This window comes from Arabidopsis thaliana, chromosome 4, assembly GCF_000001735.4.
Source record: "Arabidopsis thaliana chromosome 4, partial sequence".
Taxonomy (NCBI): domain Eukaryota; kingdom Viridiplantae; phylum Streptophyta; class Magnoliopsida; order Brassicales; family Brassicaceae; genus Arabidopsis; species Arabidopsis thaliana.
Window position 1 is genome coordinate 7,458,758 of NC_003075.7, and position 25,846 is coordinate 7,484,603.

Here is a 25,846-nt window from a genome sequence, read left to right on the forward strand (position 1 = left end):
TCTAAAAGTGATGTACTTTCAAAAGAAATCAAGTAATTAATAGTTTCAGTGTTTACTATTAAAAAAATGTCAAATCATCTTTGTCAAATTTTAGTTTACTTTTAACACGTGTTAGAATTGAAAAACTATAAATCTATATATGTCATGATAACATCAAACTATTTATTAAACAAAATTAGTGTTATTTAGTAAAGACAAAACATATTTAATTAATTGTTAATCTCACAATATTTATGAATTAAAGAAAATTGTATCTGCTTATTATCATTATATATACTTTTTTTTTTTGGACGAATTGTTATTATATATACCCTTAACACATAAACAAGGAGATAATAGAAACCTGACATAAATATTTACAGAGTAATTAAGGAACATTAAAAACCGATTTTCATATATATATTGTGTTTAACTCATATCATATGGCAGGTAATAGGTATTTTGAAGATCAGCCGTATGAGGTAGAAAACCCTTTTAACATCATGATAACGTTGTCACCATTTGACATAGATTTGAGTACTACGATAATGATGCCAAAAACGTTACTAGAGGCCAACTTATTTCGTTTCATGGATATAAGTTATCTCGTCGGATTGTTACAAGTTCCTAACAAGCCAAAGGTGATTGAACTTTTTGATATTGATACCAAAATTACAACATTTCTTACCATAAGAAGAGATGGAGATAATTTCAAATTCCATGGATGGAATAATATTCTCGAACGAAAACATTACAAGGCAGGCGATGTTATTGCATTTTGGTGGGATCTTCATCACACTAGACTTAATTTCAAACATGTTGCTTAGTTGATGGAGCGGATCCTCACAACTTCTCGATCCAACTCTCAAGTTGGGGAGTATTGTTTGTAAACAGAAGTCCCATTATATTCGTAAGAATAAATATTCTCTAGAGAAAAAAATACAACTGTGTATGTGATTTCACAAACAAATGATACATAACACATTTTAAAAACAGATACAAAGTCCAGATAATCATATGAATCAAACTAGTCTTTAAATTTAAAGTTGAGTGATTCAATAAACAGAAAAAAAACTCACAAGTAATTGGCCAGCCATGGAAGATCCTTATTGTCTTTCAATGCAAAAGCAACATCATCACTTGGAAAATTCAGCTGCAGCTTCTGCAATCTATGCTTCTCTCCAGGTTCACAGAGAATGATCCTACATTCACCAAGATCGCAACCGATTTTAAGAAGAATGTCCCAACCTGGAAAAGCTTCTCCATTGGTTAAGCAGATAGACGATACTGTCGTTGCCACTCGGTCAAATGTTGTCTCTGCCATTCCTGTTTTGTAAAGCTCATGAACCATAGCCGTCAAGAAGATTTTACTCAGTTTTGACACGCTCTTCATCACTTGAATATGAGGTGCCTGAAACATCTCTTGGATAGCTGCTTCAACATCTGCCATAATCACCAGCTGATTCTTTGCGGATTTGTTAGTATTTAGACGGTGATCCGCTACTTCTGCAGCACGCCTGCATATCTCAAGCGCACGTCTTGCATCTCCTGAAATCGCAGCTACTTTTCTCGAAGCAAATTCAATAGCTGTCTTCTCGAAAGCATCTATTCCATTCAACCTTGTAGAAATGATTTCTTGTAGCTGAGTGTGGTTATAAGGACCGAAACATAGTCTCTGTATACCCATTCGGCTAGAAATCCGAGGAAGCAGCTTCTCTGGAAGATCCATAGTGTTTGCTATTCCCAACACAACTAATTTGGAGTTAGGCTTGGTAGGCCAATCAAGAATGTTGTATAAAACAGACTGGTTTCTAGTTACTAGAAGATCAAGTTCGTCGATGAGAAGTATGCAAGGCTTCTCATCCTCTTTACCAATCCTTTTTCCTTCTGCAAACCTCTCATTTAGACACTGTAGAGCTTTCTTCCAACCGACTCGATGACCACTCAATGCTTCATAGATTACACTGTAAATGTTCTCAGGTGAAGCCAATTTGAGACCATTGATCTCCACAAAGCAATAAGGGCTTACGCTTCCCTCTTCAACCTCAGCCTTCAGATTCTTCATAACCGATAACACACTAATAGTCTTCCCAGTCCCGGGAACACCATGAATATACATACATCTTCCTAAACACTGATCATCCGAGATTGAACCTTTTATAAACGAAGTGATCTCTTCCATTTCTTTGCTTCTACAAGGAAGAGACTTAGGACGTGTAGCCAACAACAAAGTAGCTTTCGCCTTTTCTAACTCACTCTGCTTATGACATCTCACATGTTCAGGAATCAGCTTCATCCCCACCTTCTCAACCCCAAAGAATCTCCCTTTACGAGAGTTCGCACCTCCTCTTGCACTAGTCAAACCTCCTCGCTTACTCTTCAAAACTTCATCATCAAGCTCCATCTCTTCATCACTATCATCAACCTCCTCCTCCTTCCTACCATTCCACTCTTGATCACTATCAGAATCTCCATCAGCCAATTCAGCCAAACGCTTAAAGCTACGCCAATGAACATCATACTCATACTCACACAAGAACACATCATCACCATCATTACTAGCTTTCGAAAACTCCTTAGGACACTTGACAGAACAATGCCTAAGAATACATTCCATCTCTATATCAGCAAAATCATTCGTCAAATAAAGCTCTCGTTTCAGATTATGCGGTTGACGCCCCGAAACGGTCTCTTCAGGTATCATATACCAACGAGCACGAATCCAATACACACCATCATCAACTTCTTTCCATAACTTGTCGATTCGAGCAGCCCATAGATCACCGGAAAGTAGCTTCTCCCTCATAGTTCTCGCTAACTTCTTCCCTTCCGGTGGCTTAGGAAGGTCAAGTGTTTGACTTTGACCAGACTTTTTAACCTCACAGAATTGACAGATCCAATCACCTTCAGGAACTTCCTTCAATGGCGGTTTCAAGCATTTCAAATGAAATCCACCTAAACAATCATCACACTCAATCATTATGTTAGTATCTGATTTGAAACAAATCTGACAATCTTCAATTTCTGGATCTTCTTCTTCATCTGAATTCGAATCTTCTCTTCTCTTAACGTAAACATCATCACCGATTTCGAATTCGGTTTCGTCGAATTCGACTTTATTGTAATAAACTCTCTTCTTCTTCTTCGTCTTCTTAATCGTCTCAGATCTAATTGGTGAAACAGGAGTGAAGGAATCTATCTTCTTCTTCTTCTTCGGAGTTTCTGTTTTCTTCGACTTCGATGGAACGACATCAGTGGTTGGTTTTCTGGGGGCACGTTCTCGTTTTCGAATTAGATTCATTCCTTCGATTGGGTCATTTCCTGGAGCATCAATTGGGTCATTTCCCAGATCGATTTTACGAGAAACATGACGAGCAGATCTACGGAGAGGAGTGTGAGTTTCTGGGGTTTGAGGAGTGTGTGAGGTTGAAGATGGAGATAGATACGATTTGCGATAGATGTTAGACGGAGTTTTGGTTGGGGATTTGAAGGTTTTTGCTCTTGGAGTTGAAGCCATTGATGGTGTAAGCTAGGGTTTTTCTGGGTGAAGAATGAAGAGTGAATGAAGAGGAAGAAGAAGACGATGATGATGATGAAGAAGGAGGTAGAGAGAGAAAGTTGGCGGGAAAAGGTGGCGGACACTTCTTCTTCTTCGCATCAGACAAGAGTTTGCGAGAAAAGGGTTTAACTTTGGGCCGAATATTGGGCTTATTAACCCAACTCATCACTTTAGGTTTATCCAAATTAATCATAACATTTTGGGCCGATTTGATAAGAAATCAATAATATAGGTCCTTTTGTGAAAGAAAAAAAAAAAAACGAAGAGCACAAAGTGAAATGGGGAATTGTTTTTTGTAGAGCCCTAAATAGAAAATCTCCAACTGTAGTGAAAGTGAAGAAGAAGAAGAAGATGGTGGAGATCTGAAAATATGCGATAGATCTGACGAATGCAGATCTAAAATGGTCTAATTCTATACCAATCTCCTCTCTCATTGTTTCTACTAAGTTCAAGTTGGTGTACTGATCTTATTTTGTGGCGGTGTATATACAGTCATCTAGAGGAAGGGAGAGGATGATGATGAAGGAAGACGGTAGAGGAAGGAATCCACCGTCGCGACATCTTTGGGTTGGTAACCTTCCTCATGGGATACTTGAACGAGAATTAGCCGATCGGTTCTTAAGATTTGGTGAATTGGAAAGCTTAGCGTTTCAGCCTGGACGAAGCTACGCATTTGTTAATTTTAATCACGATGAGGATGCGTTCGCTGCGATTGAGTCGCTTCAAGGCTTCCCACTCTCTGGAAACCCACTTAGGATCGAGTTTGCTAAGGCGGTTAGTGTTGAAAACTCCTTTTTTTTTTTTTTTTTTTCCAATGCTTGCTTAATTTGGCTTGGTTTTTGAGTCTTGAGGTTGATTAGAGATGACATGAACTAACTTATTAGGAGTGATTGAAAGTTATCAGTTAGTGTGTCTTCAATAGATGACTAGTTATGTGATTACTTACACGTAAATTAGTTCCAGTCAGTACCATTCTAGAAATTAATGATTGTTGACTACGCAAAGGTAACAAGTCTCTTACCTTGTTCTGGATAAGTTGTTACTCGGATGATACTTAATCATTGTCTAAGTTTATAGAACTTAGCAATCAGTACCATTCTAGAAATTAATGATTGTTGACTACGCAAAGGTAACAAGTCTCTTACCTTGTTCTGGATAAGTTGTTACTCGGATGATACTTAATCATTGTCTAAGTTTATAGAACTTAGCAATGAGCAAAACAAACGAAGATGGTGGTATCTCATTTTTGTCTCCTCTTCATAGGCCTCACACTTTATTATTACAAGAAGTTTTTTTTCACATTAACTGTGAAAGTTCTGTAGTTTCTATATATGGAAACTTAGAATCATTCTTTATTAAACCATATGCCTCCACATCAAAAGTATCCATGTGTAACCGCACAAGCATTCACCTTTATCATTCACAGCACAAACATTCACCTTTATCATTCACAACACAAGCATTCAGCCATTACGTTGTGAAGCATTCAGAATGTTATTGACAAATAATACAAACTTGGTAGTTGATCCCAAGTTGGAGTTCTTTGTTCATTTAAAGATGCTCTTAGCTCACTTGAGGTCAAGTGTGTTCCAGGAACATCAGCATGTGTTGAAGGGAAGTGGACCAGTGTTCAACTAGATCTTACAATAAAGATAACAGAAAATTGTCAATAAGCTTTATGGCTCTTAGAGTTAATGTTTACCTAACAACTTTGGATGATTCCATATGCTTCAGCGTCAGGGTCACATTCATGCAAAAGTCATAAACCCAAGTTAATAGAATTATGTTGGCATTGGTCCACATGTTGTAAGTTTGATTGCGTTGCTGCCTGACTTCAGTTGCCTCTCAGTACTTACGAAGGTGTGACTTGATCATCTATATTGTGTCTCCGAGTAACTTTTCCTGCCTTCTATTATGTCATTATAAACTGAGAAGTTACAGAGTATAGAACTATTATTCAGCTAGCAGTTGGTGACATTTTACATATTTTCTCCATAATATGTGAGTAACAACCCACCATACGTTCGAGGCATTGTTAAAGTTCATTCTCATCTTCACCATGTTTCATATTCCTCTGCAACTTGCCAGTGCCAAACAGATACATGCTTTTGAAATGGTTACCTATACATAGACATTGTTAAAAGCAGAATTTGATTCGTATGTACCAATTCCAGCTTGCAACTGCCCAATAAAATTGATCATTGTTATTTTTTTAGATTATACAAAAATTGACAGGGCCAAATATCTTAAGCTTGATGATTGTTTGTGTTTATGACATGTTTACTTTTTGCCATGATTACATCTTGGTCATGTCTTAAATTCTCCATGGCTAGTGATGATGTGTAAAATTGAGGAGCTAAATTTGTATAATGTTTAGGATTGGCCTATTGTCTGATACCTCAATATATTAATATTGTAACTTATACATTGCAGGGATATTCTTTAGCTCAAATTAATCACCATAGGCAGCTCTTCCTTCCTTAGACTTGCTGATAACTAGATACTCGAGTTTTTTCATCGGTTAATAGTTTAAAGAGTTTCTATCTGCTTTATATTGTTGATATTAATGCATATTAGCTTTTACTAACTGTGAGGCAGAAGCGTTTTCTGTTGCACAGTGTTTGTTGCCTGGTGGACTTTCTTACCCAGCTGTGTTAGATGGGCATCTCATTATCTAGTTATGAATTAAAATAGCGTATGGATTTTAATAATCTTGTGATGGATTTGAAACTTGATTCTATTTATTATTTCTCTTGATAACAGTAGCTACTGCATAGCTATTTAGTTTGTTACTTGAAGTACCATATAAATACACTGCTGAAGTTTCCTTCTGATTAGCTTTCATTTAGAGCCTACTGAAGCTGATGCTTTATTTTCTTGATCATGCAGTGAAGTAGGCCGTTGGTTAATACTTCTATCTTTGTGATACTCTTTATCGCAGGAAAAGTCATCAACTGGATCACGCACTGATGATATATATCGCCATGATGAACAGCGGTCTGCAGCAAGAGGGTCGTCTTTTGTCCAAAGGGACTCCAGAATGCGTTATGAGAGCCCAGACACATATAGCAAATCAAAAATGAATGATAGAAATGCAGAACCCAGTGAGGTACTATATATAGGGTTTCCTGCTTCGTTGAAAGTAGATGATGCGCTCTTGAGGAACGTCTTTTCTTCGTTTGGAGAAATAACAAAGGTCACGGTATTCCCTGGTCGCAGTTATGCATTTGTTCAATTCCGAAATCTGATGGCAGCTTGTAAGGCGAAAGAAAGTCTTCAGGGAAAGTTATTTGGCAATCCTCGAGTGCATATTTGTTTTGCAAAGAGTGAACCTTCCTCATCTGGCAGTGGAAGGGGTCCGTCGGGTAGATCACTCTCTCCACCTTACAGATCTGTTGATCGACTGGGATCTTCAGAAGGTTATCTTCAGGATAGAAACTATGGAAGCATCAGCAGAATTCCCAGTGTGAGGGAACCACATTACATAGAAGATAGGGATTTAGAAGATTCTGAAGGTTACATTTTTAACAGGAAACGAGACTCAAGTAGCGATGGAGGTCCTGCATATGGAAGGTCGAGATCTACGCATAGATTTCCTCAGGATATGCATGAATATCATGGTAGTCCTGGGGAAATGGGTACTTCATTCCGTGATAATCCTCACAGATTCCAGACAAGGAGTTCAGAGTATGAAGAGCCATGGGATCTACCCGAAGATGACTACTACTACCAGGAAATCAAGAGATTGAAGACAAGATCCTCGCAGCCTGAGAGGCAGCTCCCAGGGCATCAGCTTTCTGGTATAGAGCAAGAAAGACGCCCCTTTTCAAGGGCATCTGCTGATTTTTCCCCAAAAGATGCATTTGAGCGGAACTATGAGGCTGGACAGCTAAGATACAACCAAACAGTTGAGCAGCCGTTAAACCTGGCTATAAGGAATGGGGACAAGAGTAGCTTACGAGAACCACATGAAGAGTTAATGGGAGGTTATCCTCTGCCATCAGTTGTCCCTGAAAGAAAAAGGTACACCCCTGAACTGAATCGACCATCACTAAAGGACTGGAACTGGGAAGGGACTATTGCTAAGGGAGGCAATCCCATTTGTCGAGCAAAATGCTTTCCTGTGGGCAAAGTGATGGACATGATGCTGTAAGTAGCTCTAAGTCTTTATTTTTCTGTATTTCTTGTTTTGATTGGCTCTCTATATTTGGCTTAAGTTCATTCAACCAAGTATAAGTCAAATCCGTTTGTGTATTGGTTTAAGACTTTTGCTTAATTTCATTGTTCTTTTTGTGTATTGCTTTTAGACTTCTGATCAAATTAATTTTTATTGGTTTGTTATGGTTATAAATGCAGGCCTGAGTTTCTAGATTGCACGGCAAGAACTGGTTTAGACATGCTGGCTAAGCATTACTACCAATCATCTAAAGCATGGGTGGTTTTCTTTGTTCCTGGAAGTGATGCTGATATCGTGTTTTATGATGAGTTTATGCATTATCTGGAGGAGAAGCAACGGGCAGCTGTTTCTAAATTGGATGACACAACAACGTTGTTTCTGGTGCCTCCATCTGATTTCTCCGAGAAAGTACTTAAAGTTCCTGGGAAACTAAGCATCTCTGGAGTTATTCTACGTTTAGAATGTGGTGGTTCTGGCTCCGGTGGGCCTGTTCAACAGCAAGGTGAGAGAAAAGATACAGACTTGCTAACTTATTATGGTGAAACATCATATTCAGAAGCTAGTGGAGCGTTTCCTGATGTGGGAAACCCACGTATTCCGGGTCCAACAGCTTTTCTGCGTAGTGCGGGTCGTGACAATCAAAGTGCATCAATGGATCCATACGTCGAGGACAAGCATGATCAGTTGAGTCACCGGTATTCTGGATCGGACTGGCCGCCTCGTGATACAAACCCCAGAAGTTCACCCTTCATAGATCATACTGTTCAAAAACACAGCGGGTTTGTTCCTGGGAAACAGCAAAATGCAGATCTAAGTCGTTATCATGATACGGAAACTCCAGTCCCAGCAGGGTTTCAGCCTGAACAGCTTACACATTTAGCTTCCTCGCTACCCAGACAGCAACAACAGGTACAGAACACTCCAAATCAGCCTGAGAGATATGCACCAGAAGGCCGAGCAAGTTTCAGCCATTTGCAACATGCGCAGACACCAAGCATACCTCAATTGGTAACTCCACAAAATCAAAATGTACAGATACAAAGTAGCAACAGCCAACAACAAGAAGAAACAGAGGCTAATCCACAGAAGCGTCTTCAAGCAACATTACAGCTAGCAGCTGCACTTCTCCAGCAGATTCAACAAGCTAAACCGAGTTAATGGTGGCTTCCTGAGTATGAAATCTTTACATTCTTTCTTGCTGGTTGGTATAAAGAAGAAAAGGCGCAAATGCAAGTGTTCTAATATCGAGATTAACATGCCGTAATACATATAGGCAAAAGCCTTTCCAGTATAAGATGATTGTAAAATGTAGAATCCTCATTTTACGTCGTTTTACCTTTTGTATGAAACCAATACTACGTTACGTTGAATAGTAATATTCATTTTTCTCATTTGCTGAGCCATTCATTATCGTTTCAACAACTCAATTCTGCCACTTGAGAACAGATTTGTACTCATCAGTGGAAACAAAGAGAAGCAAGAAAACACAATCCAAAAGAAACCTAAAGCAGAAAGGCAAATTTGTTTATTTTCTACTCAAAAGTTCAAAACAAAAACATAATGAGGCGGAGATGTAAGAAAAAAAACATATAAGGAGAATATAGGTCCAGGAAAAAATAAAAACATGTAAAATATAGTGGACTCTACAAGTCTAGTACTGACAAAAAAATAACAACACCTGAAATTGCTTTAGAGAAAGCAGAGATCAACGGCTGAGATTTTGTCGTCAAGGTATCAATCGATTTTGACAGAGGAAAAGAGATAGTGGACGAAGTAAAAGGAGGTGAGGAAGCCAATGGTTCCAGTGGCGAGCATGATTGCAATTGCCATAAGCAGAGAGTAGCCAATGTAAAGCATAGCTGAGACGGGTCCGCTCAGACTTTGTAGATCAAAGACCAAATAGTTGATGGAGTAAGCGAAAACGTACAATGCGACTGAACCAGATGCATAGAAGGCTTTCCACCACCACCTCCAGTCTTCAACGCAGAGGTGCATGTAGGTCAAGACCACTGATACTTCTGCACACACGACTACCAAAAGAAGCAGAACTATGAGTAAGAACCCAAATACATAGTAGAATCTCCCTAACCATATGCTGGAGAAGATGAAGAACAGTTCTATGAAGAGCGTTCCAAAAGGAAGGGTTCCTGCTCCAAGGACTAGAAGCCATGACGGGTATTTCCGTTCTGGGATTTCCCTTGGAATCTGGTTGGTTCTCACTGGGAACTGGATTGCTTCTGCTCGTGTTCCTAGGAATCCTCCAAATAGGGTGAGAGGAACCGAGATGCAGAACCAGAGAGCCAAGAGCTCAAAATACAAAGAGATTGGGATGGCTCCAGTGCTGTTGCTGCTCCAGAGAAGGAAGTTCAACACTGTGAGTATAACAAAAGCAATACCCGGGAAGAAGCATGCAATGGACCAGGAAAGTGATCTCCATCCTTCTGAAGTCCCCTTGACAGTTCTCCAGAGCCGAACACCAGCGTACCCAGCAACAATACCCAAGAAAAGATAGAGAATAATCATCCCGGTTAGTAGCATTCCTCTTGAGGCAGGCGACATGAATCCAAGTGCAGCGAAAACAATAGTGACAACAGCCATTCCTGTAATTCGAACCCCATCTCCCACCATAATGCATAGAAGCTTTGACATTTCTGGTTCTCTGAACACATCTCCGACAACAAGTTTCCATCCAGAGAGCTCCTCATTCATCTGTGCCTGTGCTTCCTTGTCCAGTTCCTCATACTTTGTCAAATCCCTTCTCACTGTCCTCAGGAATATGACGAAAACTATACCGGCCAGAAAGAAGATCACCATAAGCGAGTTCAAAATAGAGAACCAATGAACACGAGCACCTTCCATTTTCAAATAGGCATCCCATCTGGATGGCCATCTTGTCTCACTCTTAACAAATTCCACTTCATAAGTGAAGGTTATTCTTTCATGTTCTTTAATGATCTGAGCTTTGTCAAGCTCCAATGGACAGTTAACTGAAGGAACAGGGTCATACATGTGAAGCTTCGTCATTTTTTCAGCATCATACTTAACACTGCAGGGAACAACCTCAAATCCAACAATCTCATACCCCAATGCCTTCTTCTTATCAGCTTCAGAGATCACACCCATACCTTCTTCACCAGTACCAATCACCTCCATGACATTGCCTTCATACTCATGAACCAAAACCTTAAACTTGAGGTGATTAATGATGTAATCATCATTACTGTTAGGTGGCGAATACCCAACAGGATATCCAGTCCACTGGATAGTAACCCCATTCTGCTTAGCGAATCTCAAAGCAGGCAAGTTATCAAGAATCATATTCACTTGATACAACTCACGAGTTCTCTGTTTCAAGAGCTTGACCTCATGCTCATTCAAAGGACTCGTAGTGCATAAGTAAAGAGACTCATTGGTTCTCATCCGAAACCTATAAGCAGAGTTATCAATCTGATCACCCATGAGAAGCTCACCAAGATTCTCAGCACTTTTCTTGATACCTTCAAGTGGTTGGCAGTAAGGAAGACTATAGTAACTGAAAGGAAGCTCAGTTTCAATAGAAGTCAAGGAATTGACTTTGGCGAAGATAGAGTCTCCATCTGAATATGTGTGCATATAACTCCCTGGTAAGTAAAACCCATTGCAAAGCTGACTAACAAACACCAGTAACACGAATACTCGATACACACCAAACATTGTCCCTTCCTGTATCAAAATACAAAAACTCTCTCACGATTAGTAAAAATCACTACTATTGTAACAGATTCAAGCACATTCTCACGAATACATTGAAATCGAAATGGTTTATGCATGTAGATCAGATTCGTAGTAACCAGATTCGGGATTAATGAATCAGATCGGTGGATCAATAGATCAGATCTCAAATGGATCATAAACGCAAAACTCAGAAGCTAATTGATATAATGGAATACGAAAACGATGAATACAAAATCAGAAAACGCGAAAGAAGAAGCAGATGCGAATCCAACAGATCTCAGAGTATTCGAGAGCAAACCTGAGAGAGAGAGATCCAGGTATGGAGATCTACGAGGGAGTCAGATCTAGAAGAGGTGGTCGAGGGACTTTGGGTTGTTTCGAAGGTCACGCTGATAATCTCTCTCACTGCTTTGCTTTGGTTGCTTAATGCGTTCGCAAAGAGAGCGAATAACGAAAATCAAGAAAATCGTGGGTGTGTTGGGTAGTTATTCTCTGTGACGCGCTTATACAATATGTCGGTGCGGTAATCACCGTGCCTAACTTCATCTGAGGCCAAAAAAAAAAAAAAAAAAAACTTCATCTAAGGCCTTGAATTTCTATTGGTTGAACTGGTTATAATTAATTATATTTTTAAGTAAACGACGGTTTTTAAATGAGATTTTTGTAAAATAGAGAGAGTATAATGTAGTTAATTTTTAAAAAAATAAAACAAAGCCAAATGACCAATTTTTTGGAAACAAAAAATAATTTTATCACATATAATTTGAACATTTTTTTTTTTGCTAAAGAATTCAATATTTACTACAATTTTGAATTATTTTGAACTCTTATGTAAGAAAGTAAAATTTACACAAAATACATATTTTGAGAAGCTGGCATCCGGCATTTTGACATGCGTATTTTCTCAAACATTAAATACATTAATATATATGTTAACTAGCATTATAATAGAGTAAAATATTCACAAAATAATGTTTTGAGAAGCTGAAATGTAACATGATATTCTACAGTCTAGCAATTTGAGGTTTTCTACCGAATTTTCATAGTTTGTATTGTAAATTCAAATTAAATTTAAGTTCATGTAGTTATAAGCACATAAAAAAGTTCGGTGAATGGAAACGATAAAGCAATTTAGTTCATGGTGAAATAGGCCACATGATTATTAGCAGGATTCATAGATAAGAATGTTAACAAAATTAAATGGTAAATTGGGTTTAATTAGGTTTATGACCTCCGGTCGTCCTTACGCTATTATCTCCACAGCGTTTTTGTTTCATCTAATCAACGAAGTGAACTTTCGAAATCGATATCTGAATTTTGATTTAAAAATTGGAGGTAATCATTCACCAATCGGTTTGTCAACGTAAAAATCTCTCTCTGATTATATGAATTGATGTGATGTGAGTTCTTAGAATTATGATTCATCGAATTGGAAAAAATAAAGTTGTTCGTTGTCAGTAAAATTAGGGTAATTTGAATCATTAACGAGTATATGTATGTATTGTAAGACATGATTGATATACATAATGGTAAAAGAAGCTAAGCATGAGTAAAGCCGATTATTGGCAGAGATAGTTTTTTTCATCAGTCTTGATGATTGTTTCGATTAATACTCTATTGGATCTTTATTTTATTCATGAACTTGATTAGAATTTGTTCCTATATGCATGATTTTAGGGTTAAAATTTCTCTTGAATTTGGTATATTCTCTTGAATTTGATTAAAATTTTATCTGTTTTACTTTAAAGTAAAGTTTAGTGGGCACAGCCCAACCTAATGAAAATAAAAGAAGCCATAAACAGCCCAATAAGAAAGAAGTAAAGTGAACCAAATCGCAGGAATTAACCTCTGAAACGATGAACAGAAGAAATTGCAAAAAGAAGAAGAAGATATGAGTTCTCGAATTTTATCCTCCGATTCGGTAATCTTCTTACGTTTCTCTGTACTTACTGGAGATAAAAAAAATCGAAAATTCTCATCTTTTAAGTCAATTTTGTTACTTTCTTTCGAAAGTTTGGTGATTGTTTTGATGTGATAACGCAGGACGACGTTGATGAAGAAAACCCGAAAACTCACGAGAATGGTCCAATTGGAGGAAAGACTCAAAATTTAGGGCAAAGCAAGGGAGGTGATAGTGATAATGTTGTAAAGACTAATACTTGTTTCGTGTGTGATGGGAAAGACAATTGGGTTTTGGTATGTTACGGAGAGGAATGTACTATAGCTATTCATCAGAGTTGTGCATCTGATGAACCTGATTTCGATGAATTTGGAAATTTCTATTGTCCTTATTGTTGGTATAAGCGTGTAGTTGTCAAGTGTTTGGAGTTAGGGAAGAAGCTTATGCTGACTGACAAGTCTAGGAAGGGATGTAGAGAGAGTTTAGGAGGAGTAGATGTGGGTTTAATGATGGAGAAAGAAGCTGGAGGTGTTGAGAATGTAGTGGAGGTTAATGTTTCTGGAGCAAGTGGTATGGTTAGTGGGAAGAGAAGGGAAGGTGATGGATTAAACAATAAATGGATAGTGATCGAGAAGAGTCAGAAAATGCAAAAAGTTGCTGCTGAAACTCATTCTCGGGAAAATTCTAAGGCTGATGATATTGATTCGGATAAGGGAAGAAAGCAGCGAGGAAGATTTAATGAGAAGAATTATGAAATTTCATATGCGTGCATTTCTAATGCAGGTGAGGGAAGAAAGGGAAGGGTAAGAAGAGGTAATGAGAAAAATCATCAAGCACCAGAAGCGCACAGTATTGATGTTGGTGGGGAAAGAAAGCGACAGAGAAGATGCGATGATATAAACCATGAAAAAGCACAACCGCACAGTTTTGCTGTTGGTATCAAAACAAAAGAGAAGAGGAGATACAGTGAGAAGAACCAGCAAAACAAAACAGTTGCAACTACTCATGAACACGACGTCTTAACTAATGATGGAAGAACAGAAGCCCGCGATTCTGATTTCGGTGAGGGAAGAAGTGGGCAAGGATGTTTCCATGAGAATAACCAGCAAACGAAAGTGTCGTCTACTGAAAGATGCGAGCAGGAAATCCCTAGGACCAATAAAAGAGTGTCACTCGGTTCTGGATTAGGGGAGGGGCGATATCGGGAGGGAAGACATATTGAAAAGAATCAGCATACCGAAACTGTTAAAACTGAAACTCATGGGAAGGAAGTTTCTAAGGATAGGAAGAGAAAGCGGGAAAGAGGAGTGGAAAGAGATGGGGATGAGTTCTATTTGGCGGAGAATCAAGACAGACAATGCCAAGCTGATATGAGAAATGATGATGTGGCCTTCAATAAGCAAGCGACTGGTTTCAGCACAGTTGAACAAGTAGAGCGAAAGTCTGTATCATCTATTTCATCTCCGGAGTCTACAAACAATGTTAACGACCCTAATGTTGCTTTTCAAGAGTTAGCTTTGATCATCCACCCTAAGGCTGGTGTACAAGAACAACCTATCGAAGCACGACCTTTACGCTCTGTCTCTTCGAAGAAACCATCTTTTCAACCTGAAAAATACGGACACAAAAGTTACCTGGAGAAGAATGGACCTGCGTCTAATGATCCCGCACAAAGGTTTCTATTCATTTGGAACTTCGTGACATTTAAATTGCCTTTAGCATAATGGATGTTTTTGAGGAAGATTCCTAAGCAGCTTGTCACGGGCTTTAAGCTAACAATTTTTCTTCCATGTAGTGCTACAAAAAGGAAAAGACGATTTTGGACGCTGGCAGAAGTAGAGATGCTTAGGGTATGTAACTTGCACATTTCTCTCTATCCTACGTATATTTCATGCTGCAGTTATCTTGGTTTTTCGTAATTTGGAGCTTACACATTCAACGGCTCTTTTTAAAGGTTTATGCCTGTTTTAGTTTATCAGCTTTATAAAAACAGCCAGGGTAGCTGGTCTTATCATCTCCTAAGAGGCGGTATTTCATTTTCAGTCGTAATGCAATTGTTTTGTAGACTAGACTTCATAAATAAGAGCTTATCCTCCAAATCATTGTGAAATTATATCTGAGATATATAACATTGTTTGTGGCTGTCCAAATTAAATATTTTGCTATGTAGTGCACAATGGTGATAAATGTGGATTTGTCTAACTTCGTCCTGTCCTTTAGGTTGGTGTGCAGAAATTCCCTGGCGAGAGGAATATTCCATGGCGCAAAATCTTGCAATTTGGTCGGGATGTGTTTCATGATGAACGGGCTCCAAGCGACCTCAAGGACAAGTGGAAGACGTTAAACAAAATTCCTTCTGACACGGGGAAATGGGTAAGCCTTTCAACTGAAAGACAACCGAATTACTATGTGTCTGAAGTTAGTTCTGAATGACCTATCGGACTTAGCAAGCATTAGAGCTTAGAAGAGTAGTAGATAGGGCTTTGCAGATTTTGTACAACCTTGCTTGCTCCTAGTTTGCTAAATGTATATGGAGCAAAACTGATCTTACCTTTTAACACTAAATTCAAAAAAAAAAAAAAAAAATTGATCTTACCTTTCTAATTTGTATGTCCTCGGCAATGTAGAGAATTCACAAGAGTGAGATGATATTTCATGACACTTGAACACAAGTTTATACTAAAAATCATGAACCAATGTTGTACTTCAATATCTATTAAACTTTTACATGTCTTTTGATATGGATTTCTCTGCAATTGTAAGACAAAGAAGAAAACAGTAAGGTCAATTTTACACTTCGTGTAAACAAACTTTTTTCTAAGTTTTTAATGAATTAAAAAATAGATGTTTTAGACAGAAAATGATGAGGGTAGAATTCCCGCCAGTGCGTGGGTTCAACTATAAATCCTTTAACCGCCACGTGTCCTAGAAGAGTGCCACGTACAGCCACTATCCTCCACTTTCGGCTTATTTCTGTCGGTTTATTCTCTGCTCACTGAGTGGCAAGAAAAAAAGAAATGGAAGTTCCCAAAGGATTCTTTGAGAAACTGTGGAGTTTTGTCTCTTTTCTTCCTTACTTCTTCCTCTTGCTGCTCCTTGGCGTCACCAAGGGTATGAATCTTCTCTTCTTTCTTCTCTCCATCCATAAGAATGGAGATGTTAGCTTTGCTTATTAGCTCTTGAGTTTGTTAGAGCTCCAGAGTCGTGTAAACTCGAATCTGATTTTCTGCACTCTTAAGGTTAGATTTTGGTAAATGGAATACTTTAGGAGGCTACTGAAGCTATTTGAATTCATATTAATAATGAGTAATGATGTTTATTTACACAAAACTTATTGAGTATTTTAGTAAAGCACTGTAAGTTATGTACGGTGTAACGTTCTCCCTCTTGTTTCGTTTTGGTTCTCAGCCCTGATTATTGGTCCAATATCATCTGCTATAATTTTGGTTGGCAATTCATGTGTCATCATTGGCCTTTGGCCAGCACATTTCATTTGGACCTACTACTGTTTGGCAAGGTGTATACCCATCAAATTTGAAATACTTTGTTTCTTGTTTCATCTCCTTTTAATTTCCACTAAATATCTTGTTTTTGTAACCTCTAGAACCAAGAGAATAGGGCTGGTTTTGAAGACCTTGGCATTGGTATTATTTCCACTGCCTTTGCTCCTCTGGCCAGTTGCTGGTATAGTAGGAAGTCTCTTCGGTGGAATCGCCTACGGGTTTTTCACGCCTCTTATGGCTACATTCGAGGCTGTAGGAGAGTCTGTTACTAGCAAATGCTACCATTGCTTTGTTGATGGTTCGTTCTCCACTATTAAAGGGAGTTGTACTGTGGTTACAGACTTCACAGATTTCTGCTTCCATTCTTACTTCTCCTACATGGATGAGTTAAGAGAAATGGTTTCGGCCGATGTTGAACCCTTAGAGATAAAGTAAGAATCTGAATCGCTCTCTTCGTTAGAGATAAAGAAGAACAATTTTTTTTTACAGTTTACAGTGATGGCGTAATCTCATTTTCTTACCAGGTTGTCTCGGCTACCTAGTTGTCTCCTTGCTAGTCTCATAGGTGTGATGGTAGATGTTCTTCTAATAACAGCTGTCGCTGTTTACAAAAGCCCATACATGTTACTCAAAGGATGGAAGAGGCTATTGGAAGACCTTGTTGGTAGAGAGGGCCCATTCCTAGAGAGTGTCTGTGTTCCATTTGCAGGTCTTGCCATATTGCTATGGCCACTGGCTGTCGCGGGAGCTGTAATAGCTTCAGTTTTATCCAGCTTCTTTCTTGGACTGTACAGTGGAGTCATCGTTCATCAGGTTCACAGCCTTTACTTATAGTCCATTAAGTGGTTTTATAGCTTACAGATTTGGTTATGTTGATGTTCTTTGGTTTTGAGGCTTCATTAGATTCTATGTCGAAAGGATTTGAAAGGAAACTGCTTAATTCTTGAGCTCCTCTGGTTGTGATTTTTAACTATTTGTGAGATAGTTACTGTTGCTTCGACAATAGTTCTGGCTAGTTTAGATACTTTATGTTAGTTAAACTGCGGCTTAGCCATAGATTTTGTAATTTAAGTATCTGCCATGAAAATTCTTAAGACATGTATCTTGAATGATCGCTATGGGTAGGCACTGATAATTTATGGTCGGTTAGGAGGTCTCTATCCTTTAATCGTTTGATTATTTATTCAGGAGGACTCTTTCAGAATGGGACTTAACTATATAATTGCTGCGGTCTCACTGTTTGACGAATATGTAAATGATTTACTCTATTTGAGAGAAGGAACTAGCCTGCCGAGGTACATAGTGGAGGCTCTGTTCCATTAATATTTCATATCCACGACGTAAACCTTCGATTTCGTGATTTAGCGTTGGTTGATTATAAATTTGTGACTGTAAAGTATATATGCTTGTGACAGCCAGGCCTTGCTATAGGACGAAAACAGAGACTGTTCATGGGAAAAGAATATTAGGAGAGAGTAAGAACGTTGATCTCAAGAGCAAAAGAAGCAGCTCCCTGGGTTCAAAGCTTGTTTCAGAACAGTCGAGGACACTGAAAAAAGCAATTACACTATATAAACCAGTTCAGGTATATTAGACCTTTATTTGACTTCATAGCATAATCTCCAGTGAGTAAGTGAACACACGTGTTTCTCTTTTAAGGTATGGGAATGGTTGTTTAAGTCGTGTGAGGTGAATGGGAGGATACTTCTTCGCGATGGCTTGATAGATGTGAAGGATGTAGAGGAGTGTCTTGTCAAGGGTAATTCTAAGAAGCTCTATATCAAACTACCCGCGTGGACGGTGTTACAGTGTCTCCTTGCATCGGCTAAATCGAACTCATCTGGGTTGGTGATCAGTACGTATACTCGATGATCTCTGCACAAATTCTTGTAAAAATCTTCTTTTTTGTTTCCCACCACGCAGACTTATGATTTTGTGATGAATTTCTGGCAGCTGATGGCGTGGAGCTTACAGAACTAAACAGCCCAAGAGATAAAGTATTTGTGTGGCTAGTTGGACCCTTACTGATAATGAAGGAGCAGATAAAAAACCTGAAGCTTACTGAGGATGAAGAGTTTTGTCTGAGGAAATTGGTAATGGTATGCAAAAATGAAAGAACCGAGGACTGGGACAACACCGGGTTCCCGTCAAGTGATACAGTAAGAAAAGCACAATTGCAAGCCATAATCAGAAGGTATGTTATCAAACATCAGCAGAAATTATATCTTCTCTGCATCTCATGTTGTGAATGGTTCTCATGTCTTGATTTAGACCATTTCTTTATAGAAAGTGAGGCTTTTTGCAAAGTTTGGGGTGAGGCTTTTAGTGGTTTATTGATTCTGTTCTAAAAATATGATCACTGAAGCTAGTTCTCTTCTTTCCTTTGAAGGCTGCAAGGAATGGTAGCATCAATGTCTAGAATACCAACGTTTCGACGCAGATTCATGAACTTGGTTAAAGTGTTGTACATAGAAGCTCTTGAAATGGGTGCATCAGGTAATCGAGCTGGTGGGATACTCAAACCCAACAGCGACCAAACAGGAAATCTGGATCGGACTGAAACACCGGACATGGATGTTGTCTAAGTAGTTATGATATCTTGTCTTTTTCCTTCTTCCCTCTGTCTAAGCGGTTTCAGTAGTATTTTAGGATTTGTTTTATATTCCAATATGTATGTTAATTAAATCCTCAAAAAGAGCACTCTTTGTCAAGAATAACATATATTCATAACTTTACTTTAATCATCAGTATGAGGAAATAGTTTTCGAAAACACTTCATCCTCTAACTTGAGATTTCCTCCATTCTTATGAGGACTAATTGTTGTGGAATCTTCAGCTAGTCATGCTTCACTATAAAATCTACAACACAGAAAAAATATGGTATACATATGTCAAATGTGGCAAAAAGAGGAAGGACGATTTGGATTTCGTGAAATTGCTACCTTGGTTTTAAAGAGTGAACTAAACAATGTAGGGCAGTGTTATTCTTCGTCCAATGAGCCACTAAAAAGTATCAACATACAAGTTATTATTCAGACAATTGACGTTCTTCTTTCTTGTATATTCATACTTCACCCTCTCAATCATGGAATCCCACATCTCATTATCCACAATCTTCAGACAATTGACGATTGTGATAATTTCAGTCTTTTAAGCATCACAATAACAAAATCAAAACGAAAACCAGCCATTGAAAGCAATTTTAGAGGAGAGAACTTACTAAAGATTATTAGTCTCATATTGTGTTTTTGACTACGAGAGCATCCCCATGAATTGTTGTTATCCAATTGCACTCCTCATATGTTTCTACATTTGTTTCCACATTCCTTGCTGCACATATATTCTTCAAAGCAAGATTAAGGTTGTACACAACAAAGGCCTTGAATGGCTGCGGTTTTTGAAGTAGTTTTTGAATTTTGATTTTGCAAAAACTAAATAATTATCCGTTCATGATTTTACAAAAAGTAGATTTCCTAACAAATAGGAAAACCAGATTTTAGGAGTTTTTACTTATTTCTTTATACAATCTAAAAACCAAGTTTTGTGGGTTTTTAAAACAATTTACATGACATTTTTTTTTAATGTACTATTATTGTTTAATTATGCTATTTTTACCATTTACAAATTCATCCAAAGATAAAATACACAATTTAAAAACGTTTAAAAATTAAGATTATGTAGAAAAACTAAAAATTAAACAAATTTCCATTCATGATTTTGCTAAAACTAAAATCTACAACAAAAATAAAAAACTACAAAAATCAAAAACCAAAGATTAAAAACCAATTAAAAACTACAAAACATTCAGGGCCAAAATGTGTTCAATAGATGCGAAGAGAAGCACACTCAACAATCTCTCCAGCCGCCTTACATTTTGCTGCATTGTCAATAGTGATTTACGCAATGTTTTTATGACTCACTTCATTGATAACTTCCTTCATGAAATTAGAAATTCAAAGTATATATTTCACTTTGCTAGAACAATCCACAGCCATCTGACACAATCTTTAGTCTTTTTCCTTTCAATGTTAACTTAAGTGGTACCAATAATCCCTCAACATAGTTTATGTCTTTCTTTAGCAAAGTTTTCCTCAACTTTTATATCTAAGAGACACATAACCATCATTTTGTTAACATCAACAAACTGATAATACTTCTTATAATGCGGATTTCTTGCAAGATCGAAAACCAAACCTTCATTATAAAACATTTCCAAGTTTCCCCTTCTCTCACTTTTCTAGTTTTGGTAAAAGTGACATTGGACCTATCAATATTAATAAAATTACCAAGCACTCATGAATTTAGCCTTTTGAGGACAAAATCACAAGTAGATAAGATACAACACGTGGACGATCAGTTCCATGTGGTGACTCACATATGATGCTCCTATAATATGCCAACCACTAAATAAATTTTATTATATAAACATGTGAACCAGTAAGAACTAACAAATCATGTAATCCAATTATAAATAATATCACCGCTTTTGCTTATAATCAAAAGATTACACAACCTAGTATTTCCTGAATATTACAGAAAAAGTGCAGCAAATAGCCAAATACGATGATGGCTCATCAATCATCATGCTATATTCATTACATCTTTGTATCATTTGTATTCTGTTTCACCTCCTTGGTTAGTTCAATTCTTGTATCAACCTTTTACAATCTAATAAAGTTTTCGATGTTTAAAAAAAAAAAGTGTTTTTAAGTTTCCATTAAACACTTGTATAATTCATAAATTTCCAAAATCTCTCAAGAACAAATCAGAGAAAAAAAAATAGTTTTTCTTTTGTACTGACACTTGACCTAATAATCTTCTGCAAAATTCGAGACTGTACTAACGTTTGCTCTCCATAACTCCCATGTGCAATTTAATGAACCAAAACAAATATAATGATCAGACACTCTTAGGTCTTGGCAATAAGAAGAATAAAATAATAAGATATAAGCTAAAGGATATTGTTATATTTTAACGACAACTGGGGACAAAACCAACTGGACATTTTATTTTTTGCTTTTATAAAACTTCTAACAAAATTTAAGTAAAATAAAATTGAAGAACAACTGGAATATGACAAAAAAAAATTATTATTTTTGTTTGATAATGCAATGCTCTCTTCCTTGAAGATCCTTCATGATTACATGGATGTTTCTTCTCCTTCTATCTTCTCCCTCCCTCTCAAATTTTAATCTCCAGTTTTTTTTTTTTTTTTTTGACTCAGAGATCAACAAAACCTAGTTTTTGAATTTGTTTCAATTTTTCTCAAATTACTCTGTTTTTGAGATCTCTGTTTTCGTTAAATTATGTCTTTGAGGTCAGAATCTTCAACGGCAGAGAAGATAACAGAGGATCCGGTGACGTATAAGACAGCACAAAGCAGCGTGACGTGCATCTACCAAGCACATATGGTTGGATTCTGGAGAAACGTTAGGGTTCTATGGTCTAAAAATCTCATGAACCATTCCTTAACCGTGATGGTCACTAGCGTACAAGGCGATATGAATTACTGTTGCAAGGTTGATCTTAAGCCATGGCACTTTTGGTACAAGAAAGGTTACAAATCGTTTGAGGTCGAAGGAAACCAAGTAGATGTCTATTGGGATTTTAGGTCTGCGAAATTCAACGGCGGGCCTGAGCCGAGCTCCGATTTTTACGTGGCGCTTGTATCCGAGGAAGAGGTTGTTTTGTTGTTGGGTGATCACAAGAAGAAAGCTTTTAAGAGGACTAAATCTAGACCTTCCTTGGTTGACGCTGCCTTGTTCTACAAGAAAGAGAATGTGTTTGGGAAGAAGATTTTTTCGACTAGGGCTAAGTTCCATGATAGGAAGAGAGAGCATGAGATCGTAGTGGAGAGCTCTACCGGGGCGAAAGAACCAGAGATGTGGATTAGCGTAGATGGGATCGTTTTGGTTCAGGTGAGAAATCTGCAGTGGAAATTTAGAGGGAACCAGACTGTTTTGGTTGATAAAGAACCTGTTCAAGTGTTTTGGGATGTGTATGATTGGTTGTTCAGCACCCCCGGTACGGGGCACGGCTTGTTCATCTTTAAACCGGAGAGCGGTGAAAGCGAAACGAGCAACGAAACCAAGAATTGCAGTGCTTCTTCTTCTTCTTCTTCGTCGGAGTTTTGTCTCTTTCTTTATGCTTGGAAATTGGAGTAAGTCTAAATGTTTTCAATCCAAAAGCTTGCATTGATTTTTTTGCCTGACTGTAAATTCACATTCAAAAATCAATCTTAGCGTGTGACCGACTCTTGATAATTTTGAGTTGTCAAATTCACCAAGACGTGTAGAGAGTTTATTTTTTTTATCTTAGACAAGACTGTTTCTGTGTGCTTAACACTGACCTAGACCTTTTCTTAGCCAACTCAGAAGAAGATTTGATTAGGTTGAAAATGTTGTAAGATTGATTGGCTTTAGAATCATTGTGTAAACACAAAAATTCTTGCCATCTCAAGATTCTTTACTTGTTTTGTCTGAGAGAGTTCTATTACTACTTTAATGGCTCTGCGCAACACAGTACGCTGAGCGATTATCAAAAGAAAACCGTTAAGGACATCACTGTCTAAAGGGGATGGTATTGGTAAATATCCCACACTGGTTAGGAATGAGACCAACTAATACCTAATAAAGTCACATGGATACACTTACTCATAACCTAACTTACCTATGAGGGTTATTGGACATGGTTAAGGGCCTAGTATGGGATATGTTTTGTTTAAAAACCACAATGAGGATTTAAGAAAATTAAAATGATATCTATAATTTTCATTCGAAATCTCACGAATAGTTCATCAACTTAGCAACTGACAAAGTAGCTCAACCTAAACGCCAAGTCTAGGCTGGTAACCATTCAAAGAAAGAAGGAAGATGTAGAGAGGAAAATACTAGTAGTTTAGAAGAAACGTTACATTAGTGATTGAACATACAAACAGCTATTCTATAGGTACCAAAGTGGAAACAAGTGGAACAAGACGGTTCAAGTTTTCTATCAACCTACAAACAAACAACTGTCTCTGATAACAAGCTTTTGAAATACTTACCAGAGCGATCAGCTTGCTGCTACGTTGCAAGTGCCGATTCCATCTCTACAGTCATTGGTAAGATCATTGAATGTTTCAATCTGCTTCTTCCCTCTCAAGAACACCTCTGTATCAACAGACGCTCTCATGTAACCGTCAAACTCAACTGGGTTTCCTCCATTAAGCTTCGTTGTCTCTGAATACCATTCGCTGCTCTCGTCCCAGAGATCCTTAAACTCATCCAGAAAATGGGGTTTGTACTTGTCTTTCAAGGGGTTAAAGAAAGATAACTCTGGTTCATTTGTTGCAATATAAAGATTCCTTCCTTGTTCGATTTTGTCCTGGAGGGTAGATAAAATGGAGCTTGGTGAAGTATCCTTTTCAAGATTAGGCCAAACTTCCTTGTTTCTCGCCTTGTCTCCTCTCTCAATGTGAATAGCATCATAATCCCAGTTTAACCTCGAAGCAATCGCAGAAACAATCTCCATCAGTCGTTTAGATTTCCACAATAGATTCCAAGGCCTTTGCACAACAGATTCTGTCTCCCCTTCGCATACTCTATACCAATAGTTATCTGGTTCTACTGTCCCGAACTTCCTCATTATCAACGTGTCCTTCACATCAACAAGCTTCATCGGTGTGACCCGAAAATCTTCCACAAGATGAAGCTTTAATCCATTCTTCTTATACCATTTCCCCCAATCAGCCCAAAACTGCACCTGGTCTAACATAGAAGCAGCCTCTTTCAAATGCTCGAAATCAAAGTAAAACCTAAAGTCCTTCCCTTCCTCGTTTTGACCAGACAATGTATAAACAGAAGACAAACAAAGAGTCAAATCCATCACTAATGTTCTATTCAAATACTGAGCTTCCCCTAAAGCACACAAGAAACTCCACAAGAAATGGTTCATACTCTTACACCTATCTCCTCCACCAGAATAAACCAAGTAATGACCTTCTTTAAACACATTTTCAGACTCAACAACAGGAAGTGAATCATTCACTGCTTCACCAACTACAGGCAATGCGAAATCATCAACCTTACCACCACTCGAATTTCGAAACCCGGGCCTCTTCCGCTTCCTCGCATTCACACCCGAATGATACTCACCAATCCCCATCACACTAACACTACAATTCCCAGACTTTTCAATCACAAACCTCCTATAATCCTTATAAAACGCAGCCGCTTTACCATCCTTAGGTCTATAACGCCAAGCCATATCACAAGAACTACTACTACCTTCCACAATCACAGGTTTACCAAACTTATAAAAGTGACTGTCTTTAAACTTCTCCATAGTAGCTTTCATCATCAAGTGAAAAACTTCAGGATCTTTGCAATCAATTGGGATATTGGTATCACAATCCAATTGATTACCATCAGAGTCATTCTCAGATGTTTCAACATCAGCTATATTGATGAATCCGCCAAACGCGGTTTGGTTCGCCGCCATGAAATCTTCACCGGTTTTGACAATACTGTCGTCGGATTTAAGAGTAGCGTTTGAATTGGATGTGAGGAAAGTTGTGATTTTGTCAGATGGGTGAAATAGTGGATCTTCTGGTTCATATGTAGCAGCGATAATGGTGAAAACTACGACTCCGATTACGAGTACAGAGAAGCCTATGCTTCCGATTAAGGATACTGCGTTTTGCCCTAGATTCTCAGGTCGGAAACCTCCGGTTCTGGAAAATGCAGATCTTCCTGACATCTTTGTCTTCAAGATTCGATGAATGTCATTCTCAGAGATTAGAGACAGTGTCAAGAATAGTTATGGCCATGTCAAGCGGAGGAATCGAAGAGCTTGGAACATTTCTTGTAATGTGTGTGTGTATTTTTTTGCCTACACGTGTACATGTGGAGGTGGAGCGACTCTACTTGCGTCGTCATCGAGACATCGACTATAGCAAAAGGACGTTACTTTAGTTTATAATCTGAGGTCAGTGTGGGCTAAAACGACGTCAGTTTGTGAGTTTGTACATTTTT

The 25,846-nt window shown here is 38.0% G+C and overlaps 8 protein-coding genes and 1 non-coding gene across 14 annotated transcripts; 5 read left to right on the forward strand and 4 right to left on the reverse strand.

Annotated features, from left to right (window-relative positions):
* Positions 1–422: 422 nt before the first annotated feature.
* Positions 423–806, forward strand: AT4G12617 (B3 domain protein; the record flags this gene model as incomplete). Its single annotated transcript, NM_001125500.1, has 1 exon — positions 423–806. One exon carries the CDS (start codon positions 423–425, stop codon positions 804–806), a length of 384 nt encoding a protein of 127 aa, NP_001118972.1.
* A 45-nt stretch (positions 807–851) lies between these two features.
* ORC1B (origin of replication complex 1B) lies at positions 852–3,690 on the reverse strand. The gene has a single exon (NM_117332.3). It carries the CDS (start codon positions 3,494–3,496, stop codon positions 1,055–1,057), a length of 2,442 nt encoding a protein of 813 aa, NP_192999.1. The 5' UTR covers positions 3,497–3,690; the 3' UTR covers positions 852–1,054.
* An 84-nt stretch (positions 3,691–3,774) lies between these two features.
* AT4G12640 (RNA recognition motif (RRM)-containing protein) lies at positions 3,775–9,113 on the forward strand. Of its 4 annotated transcripts, NM_117334.5 has the most exons (4): positions 3,775–3,942; positions 4,031–4,312; positions 6,480–7,687; positions 7,895–9,105. In NM_117334.5, the coding sequence occupies exons 1-4, from the start codon at positions 3,940–3,942 to the stop codon at positions 8,871–8,873; spliced, it is 2,472 nt and encodes an 823-aa protein (NP_193001.2). In that variant the 5' UTR covers positions 3,775–3,939; the 3' UTR covers positions 8,874–9,105. The 4 variants fall into 4 exon arrangements, with proteins under 4 accessions (NP_193001.2, NP_001328072.1, NP_001328071.1 ...); NM_001340793.1 differs by having other exon boundaries at positions 3,796–3,942; positions 4,031–7,687; positions 7,895–9,113; NM_001340794.1 differs by lacking the exons at positions 3,775–3,942; positions 4,031–4,312 and adding an exon at positions 4,350–4,543 and having other exon boundaries at positions 4,668–7,687.
* On the reverse strand, positions 9,088–11,980 carry AT4G12650 (Endomembrane protein 70 protein family). The gene is made up of 2 exons (NM_001340796.1): positions 11,728–11,980; positions 9,088–11,417 (listed from the first exon to the last, which is right to left on the reverse strand). The coding sequence occupies exon 2, from the start codon at positions 11,406–11,408 to the stop codon at positions 9,450–9,452; it is 1,959 nt and encodes a 652-aa protein (NP_001319915.1). The 5' UTR covers positions 11,409–11,417; positions 11,728–11,980; the 3' UTR covers positions 9,088–9,449.
* A 1,268-nt stretch (positions 11,981–13,248) lies between these two features.
* On the forward strand, positions 13,249–16,294 carry AT4G12670 (Homeodomain-like superfamily protein; the record flags this gene model as incomplete). 2 transcript variants are annotated; one of them, NM_001340797.1, is made up of 4 exons in its annotated part: positions 13,249–13,350; positions 13,473–15,004; positions 15,125–15,179; positions 15,550–16,294. In NM_001340797.1, the coding sequence occupies exons 1-4, from the start codon at positions 13,321–13,323 to the stop codon at positions 15,760–15,762; spliced, it is 1,830 nt and encodes a 609-aa protein (NP_001328952.1). In that variant the 5' UTR covers positions 13,249–13,320. The 2 variants fall into 2 exon arrangements, with proteins under 2 accessions (NP_001328952.1, NP_193003.2); NM_117336.3 differs by having other exon boundaries at positions 13,322–13,350; positions 15,550–15,762.
* Positions 16,295–16,346: 52 nt separating this feature from the next.
* Positions 16,347–19,599, forward strand: AT4G12680 (uncharacterized protein; the record flags this gene model as incomplete). The annotated part of the gene is made up of 9 exons (NM_117337.2): positions 16,347–16,440; positions 16,738–16,846; positions 16,934–17,263; positions 17,357–17,645; positions 18,021–18,127; positions 18,252–18,417; positions 18,492–18,687; positions 18,786–19,026; positions 19,222–19,599. The coding sequence occupies 9 exons, from the start codon at positions 16,347–16,349 to the stop codon at positions 19,415–19,417; spliced, it is 1,728 nt and encodes a 575-aa protein (NP_193004.2). The 3' UTR covers positions 19,418–19,599.
* Positions 19,600–19,862: 263 nt separating this feature from the next.
* On the reverse strand, positions 19,863–20,162 carry AT4G02915. The gene is made up of 2 exons (NR_143986.1): positions 20,053–20,162; positions 19,863–19,946 (listed from the first exon to the last, which is right to left on the reverse strand). It is a non-coding gene; the product is annotated as an uncharacterized misc_RNA (transcript).
* A 1,636-nt stretch (positions 20,163–21,798) lies between these two features.
* On the forward strand, positions 21,799–23,393 carry AT4G12690 (DUF868 family protein (DUF868)). Of its 2 annotated transcripts, NM_117338.3 has the most exons (2): positions 21,884–21,930; positions 22,032–23,393. In NM_117338.3, exon 2 carries the CDS (start codon positions 22,139–22,141, stop codon positions 22,994–22,996), a length of 858 nt encoding a protein of 285 aa, NP_193005.1. In that variant the 5' UTR covers positions 21,884–21,930; positions 22,032–22,138; the 3' UTR covers positions 22,997–23,393. The 2 variants fall into 2 exon arrangements, with proteins under 2 accessions (NP_001190706.1, NP_193005.1); NM_001203777.2 differs by having other exon boundaries at positions 21,799–23,393.
* A 210-nt stretch (positions 23,394–23,603) lies between these two features.
* AT4G12700 (calcium ion-binding protein) lies at positions 23,604–25,809 on the reverse strand. Its single transcript, NM_117339.3, has one exon. The coding sequence runs from the start codon at positions 25,569–25,571 to the stop codon at positions 23,886–23,888; it is 1,686 nt and encodes a 561-aa protein (NP_193006.1). The 5' UTR covers positions 25,572–25,809; the 3' UTR covers positions 23,604–23,885.
* Positions 25,810–25,846: the final 37 nt, after the last annotated feature.

Bases quoted from the DNA above. Each gene is read 5' to 3' on its own strand.
- ORC1B (NM_117332.3), bottom strand. From the start codon at position 3,496: ATGGCTTCAACTCCAAGAGCAAAAACCTTCAAATCCCCAACCAAAACT.
- AT4G12640 (NM_117334.5), top strand. The intron at 4,313-6,479 runs GTTAGTGTTGAA...TCTTTATCGCAG, and splicing joins GGATCGAGTTTGCTAAGGCG to GAAAAGTCATCAACTGGATC. The intron at 7,688-7,894 runs GTAAGTAGCTCT...TTATAAATGCAG, and splicing joins AAAGTGATGGACATGATGCT to GCCTGAGTTTCTAGATTGCA.
- AT4G12650 (NM_001340796.1), bottom strand. From the start codon at position 11,408: ATGTTTGGTGTGTATCGAGTATTCGTGTTACTGGTGTTTGTTAGTCAG.
- AT4G12690 (NM_001203777.2), top strand. From the start codon at position 22,139: ATGTCTTTGAGGTCAGAATCTTCAACGGCAGAGAAGATAACAGAGGAT.
- AT4G12700 (NM_117339.3), bottom strand. From the start codon at position 25,571: ATGTCAGGAAGATCTGCATTTTCCAGAACCGGAGGTTTCCGACCTGAG.